General features: G+C 42.2%; 1 protein-coding gene across 1 annotated transcript; it reads left to right on the top strand.

Annotated features, from left to right (window-relative positions):
- The first annotated feature begins 715 nt into the window (after window positions 1-715).
- Window positions 716-4,992, top strand: LOC109748298 (leucine-rich repeat receptor-like serine/threonine-protein kinase At1g17230). Its single transcript, XM_045232260.2, has 2 exons — window positions 716-3,864; window positions 3,953-4,992. The coding sequence occupies exons 1-2, from the start codon at window positions 2,001-2,003 to the stop codon at window positions 4,312-4,314; spliced, it is 2,226 nt and encodes a 741-aa protein (XP_045088195.1). The 5' UTR covers window positions 716-2,000; the 3' UTR covers window positions 4,315-4,992.
- Window positions 4,993-5,764: the final 772 nt, after the last annotated feature.

Here is a 5,764-nt window from a genome sequence, read left to right as displayed (position 1 = left end):
AAAAAAAGGGGCAGAGATGGCGACAGCCTGAAGAATAGCCATCTAGCAGCAGCTTCCACTGAATTGTCATGTCTTGACTGACTGAGGGCCATCTGCTCTTCTTAGTAGGGGATGGCATGAGAGCTAGCAATACCCCTTAATAATTCCTTTATCACAGAAGTAGATAAAATTTCACATCAAAGTTCAACTCAGCTAGTGCAAAGAACATGTGTGATGTACTACCGTATTTGAACAGCTCCCTCTATATCACTGAAACAATGGGAAGGTGCATTCCATCCTTGAACGGATCAGCAAGGAAAAAAACCAAGTTTTTGCAACTGGGAGCTGAGGCTAGAATACCAGGCCATGCATAATAGAGCTTCATCCTGCTTGGCAACCAACACGTACGACCAGATGAACAAGAAATACTAGGAAACAAATAACAGGAGATACCATCAAATAAATACTCAACCCCAATGTTAACTGGGAAATATATGATCAGTAGGCGTACTGTCCCTGCCTTCAATTGCTTTCTAGGAGTAATTATTGTGTCATTTTTTCCACAGGCATGATAGAAAGGAAATAAAGGAAGAGATGGCGACACCAAAGAATAGTCATCTTCTTTTCTGCAGGGGAAAAGAATAGTCGTCCAGCAGAAGTTTCCAATCAACTGTTAAGTGTTGGCTGACTAAGATCCTCATGACAATGGACAATCTGGTAGTTAAATATCGATAGTTGCAGCATGCACAAAATCACATCCCCCAACAACACACAACATGCATACACTACACAGCAAAATGACATCTTCCTCAACACCATTGTTGTACCTTTGCCTACTGCTGGTGCCATGCCTTCTTCTCTTGGAAGAAGCACATGCGGCGCATCATGGAGGGATCTCACTGAGGTCTCAACACATGGCCCTTCTCCATTGGAAAGCTACACTTGCGAACCCGCCGCTGCAGATGAGCTCTTGGGAGGAAAACACTAGCCCATGCAACTGGACGGGCATCATGTGCACGGCAGTTCGCCATGGCCGCCGTATGCCATGGGTGGTGACCAACATCTCCCTGCCAGATGCTGGCATCCATGGCCAGCTTGGTGAGCTCAACTTCTCGGCCCTTCCATTCCTCGCATATCTTGATCTTCATAACAACAATCTCCATGGTAAAATACCAGCTAATATTAGCTCTCTATCATCACTATCTTTTCTTGACCTCCGCTTCAACCATCTCAAAGGGAAAATTCCGGTTGAGTTAGGTGGCCTACAGAGTCTCACCCGGCTTGGTCTCTCATTTAACAGACTCACAGGTCATATCCCTGCATCACTGGGTAACCTAACAATATTAACTGATCTTCTCATTCATCAAACCATGGTATCAGGTCCCATCCCCGAGGAGATTGGAAGGCTCGTCAACCTACAAACTCTACAGCTAAGCAACAGCACCTTAAGAGGTTTGATACCAAAAGTGATTGGAAATCTGACCCAACTGAACGCTTTGGCCCTGTTTGGTAATCAACTTTCAGGGCCTATACCTCAAGAACTAGGCAGGCTAGTCCGTCTACAAATTCTTCAGCTTAATTCAAATGCTTTTTCAGGCCCAATTGCAATCTCCATAACCAATCTCACTAAGATGAACACACTTTTTCTCTACATAAATCAAATCACAGGTTCAATACCTTTAGAATTGGGCAATCCGATGAATCTCCAGAATTTGGACTTGTCCGACAACCAAATATCTGGCTCCATTCCACTCTGCTTAGGAAACATAACTAAGTTGGTACTACTATCTCTCTTTGAAAATCAGATAACCAGTTCCATCCCCCAGGCAATAGGCAATCTCAATATGCTAAACCAACTTGTTCTCTACAGCAATCAAATAACAGGTTCGATACCCCCAAAATTAGGCAACCTCACTATGCTAAATGGACTTTTTCTCTCTACAAATCAAATCACGGCCCCAATACCTTGAGAATTGGGCATCTTGCATAATCTCCGAAACTTAGACCTGTCTGACAACCAAATGACCGGTACCATTCCCCGAGAGATTGGCAATCTGATGAACCTCGAATATCTAGGCTTGTATCAGAACCAAATTTCAGGATCAATACCAAAAACTTTAGGGAAGTTGCAAAGCATGCAAGAACTGGAAATATATGATAACAACTTATCAGGTTCTCTTCCTCAAGAATTTGGAGATCTCATAAACCTTGTTGGACTTGGACTGTCTAATAACTCACTTTCAGGGCATTTACCCGCAAATATATGTTCTGGTGCCAGACTTCAGTATCTCTTTGTCTCTAACAATATGTTCAATGGCCCCATTCCAAGTAGTTTAAAGACATGTACCAGTTTGGTTAAAATTACACTTGAGGGGAACCAACTAACTGGAGATATATCTCAGAATTTTGGTATGTATCCACAACTCACAATAATGCGCTTGACATCGAATAGACTCTCTGGGCACATCTCACCAAATCTAGGTGCATCTACCCAACTAACAGTACTACATTTAGCACAAAATATGATCACAGGTTCCATACCCCCAACCCTTTCAAAATTGTCCAACCTAGTAGAACTAAGACTCGATTTCAATCATCTCAATGGTGAAATTCCACCAGAAATCTGCACATTGGAAAATCTATATAGCTTGAACTTATCATCGAACCTTTTATCCGGATCCCTACCAACACAGATAAAAAAGCTGAGCAATCTAGGATACCTTGATATATCTGGGAACAAACTGAGTGGATTGATACCTGCGGAACTAGGGGCCTGCGTGAAACTACAGTCCTTGAAGATCAATGGCAACAACTTTAGTGGGAGTTTGACTGGTGTGATTGGAAATTTAGCAGGCCTGCAGATCATGTTAGATGTGAGCAACAATAACCTAAGTGGTTCGTTGCCGCAGCAACTTGGGAAGTTGGAGATGCTAGAACTTTTGAATTTATCACATAATCAATTCAGTGGCAGCATTCCATCTTCCTTTGCAAGCATGGTGAGCCTTTCAACACTCGATATGTCCTACAACGAGTTGGAAGGACCGGTCCCGACAACACGACTACTCCAAAATGCTTTAGCAAGTTGGTTTCTTCCGAATAAAGGTTTGTGCGGTAACATCTCTGGCCTGCCACATTGTTATTCAACTCCAGCAGCTAATCACCATAAACGGAAGATACTTGGTTGGATTTTTCCAACTGTTCTTGTGGTGGCTTTGGGCATTGTTGTTGCATTTGTTGTCATGATATTGCTTAGTTGTAACAAGAGAAAACCACAAGAAGGTGTCACTACTGAAGCAAGGGACCTATTCTCTGTCTGGAATTTTGATGGAAGATTGGCATTTGAGGATATAATAAGGGCAACGGAAGACTTCAACGATAAGTACATCATTGGAACAGGAGGGTACGGCAAAGTCTACAAGGCACAACTCCAAGACGGGCAGCTAGTTGCTGTGAAGAGGCTTCATCAGACCGAACAAGGTTTGGATGACGAAAGAAGATTTCGTAGTGAAATGGAAATCTTATCACAGATCCGACAACGAAGCATTGTCAAAATGAATGGATTCTGCTCCCATCCAGTGTATAAATTTATCGTCTATGACTACATTCAGCAGGGAAGCCTCCACGACACATTGAAAAATGAGGAACTAGCAAAGGAATTGGATTGGCAGAAGAGAATTGTTGTTGCAAATACTGTGGCTCAAGCAATATCTTATTTGCACCACGATTGCAGTCCACCTATAATCCATCGAGATATCACAAGCAACAACATCTTACTTGATACATCTTTCAAGGCTTTTGTCTCGGATTTCGGCATGGCAAAGACTATTAAGCCAGATTCATCAAACTGGAGTGCACTAGCAGGAACGTATGGCTACGTAGCTCCTGGTATGTACTAATATAACCTTTCTTCTCACCCCAGAAGAATTCACGTCTATCCATTTGTTCCTGATTCTAGTGATTTGATTTGGTGCAGAACTGTCGTACACATCTGTTGTGACCGAAAAATGTGATGTCTATAGCTTTGGCGTTGTTGTGCTAGAGCTAGTGATGGGCAAGCATCCAAGGGATCTCTTAGATGGTAGTTTGACAAGCGGGGAAGAAGCTATGCTGGTGAAAGATATTATAGACCAACGACCGACGGCACCAACAACAACAGAAGAGAATAGCTTAGCTCTGCTCATCAGGTTGGCCTTTTCTTGCTTGGAATCTTCTCCACATACAAGGCCAACCATGCGGGAGGCATACCAAACACTCATCCAGCGACCCTCTTCTAGCTCCTGCCCCGTGCATTTCAGCGCACTTACATTACAGCAAGGTATGCATGTTGGTATATAATCCGAATTCTGGTGAGACGCCAAGGTCCAGCGTAGCGGAATCCAATTTAGGTTTTCGTTTTGCCTCGAGTCACTCATATGCCATCTATATATGTTGAAGTTTGTAATCCTGTCATGTCATCTCATAGGTTTTATTTCTAGCAAAAATAAAAACCAGTCCATGCAGCATGTTCACAACATGGCTGGGTCAGTAGCTACATGTTGTTACGATCCCCTCGCGGGATGCCACGAGTACCATCCGTAGCCGGTTAGAACTTGAGGCATCGTCAAGGGACGTGGGGTGGCCCGTCCATGAAGCTTGGTCATGTTGCAAGATTAGGATCCTTCCATTAGTTAATTGAGCTAATGAGCTATTTAAATAAAGAGGAGAACAAAGCAAATCAGAAAAGCTGCAACGTTTTACATGGCGCAAATATCCTGAGTGTTCGCTGATTCTTCTCCCTCCCGTCTCTGCTCCAACAATATATACCTCAGGATGAGTTCATGACTCATTGTAAGCCTATGTATTTGTAGACACTCTAGATACAGTGAAAGTGAAAGATCGCCGTCGTACACTAGTGTTTTTTCGTGCAAGGGTTTTCAACAAAAATATTATTGTCCTGTGTGCTTGATATTTCTCTGTTTTTATACTTGTCTATTTTTACCAATGCATAAATACAATTTGTTTGGCCGGTTGCTTGTAAAATGTATGCGGTCTCTATGCTTACATTTATTTAGATGTAATACTCACATGTAACCCTTTGTTTATGTTGTTGTCTGCAAGGGTATACTTGAAATGGTGTACTAATGATGCCATATTTATCTATTATTGCTCCCATGCATGAACCTGAGGACAAAAATCGGAATCCAAAACTAACGCGATACGAGCGGTCACACTTTATTGCTAACTAGGAATCAAGAACAAACACAAGGATCAGGTGGTTCATGTGTAAACAGAAACAGATAAATGTAAGCACGCAGAGCTAGATGCATAAAAAGGAAAATTATCAATCCCTTGTTGACTACAGGATCCAAATTCGGGAGATTAGGTGGTGTACCGTCACGATTTACAAAAACCATCATTCTTGGGACATTTTCCAAATAAGCTTTTCTCCGGAACACCACGTATACAAGCCTTGACTGGATTCTGAATTACTTCAATAATGCACATGGTCCTCCAATGGGTAGCGGCCACTTCCCCGATTATGACGATAAGAAATCTGCGTACTTCAAGCACATTCAGAATTACAATCCAAATGGTCATTCTTCCGACCTCTTTGGCATTCCCATGGTCAAGTTAGTTGATAGGCCAGATTCTTATAGAGCAAATAATTTATTTCCCGAATATAAGAAGGGTTATATGTTCAAGTATGGTGGACCAAGTGGTTGTGTTGGTTGATGAGTGTTGCCATTTGGAATCAATAAATAAAAGATTTGTTACTTAATTGTCAAAGACTGTACCTTATTTCATT

Source organism: Aegilops tauschii, chromosome 1 (genome assembly GCF_002575655.3).
Source record: "Aegilops tauschii subsp. strangulata cultivar AL8/78 chromosome 1, Aet v6.0, whole genome shotgun sequence".
Taxonomy (NCBI): Eukaryota; Viridiplantae; Streptophyta; class Magnoliopsida; order Poales; family Poaceae; genus Aegilops; species Aegilops tauschii.
Note: the sequence above shows the minus strand (reverse complement) of the source record. Positions and strands in the feature narration are given on the sequence as shown.

Bases quoted from the DNA above. Each gene is read 5' to 3' on its own strand.
- LOC109748298 (XM_045232260.2), top strand. From the start codon at position 2,001: ATGACCGGTACCATTCCCCGAGAGATTGGCAATCTGATGAACCTCGAA. The intron at 3,865-3,952 runs GTATGTACTAAT...GATTTGGTGCAG, and splicing joins GTATGGCTACGTAGCTCCTG to AACTGTCGTACACATCTGTT.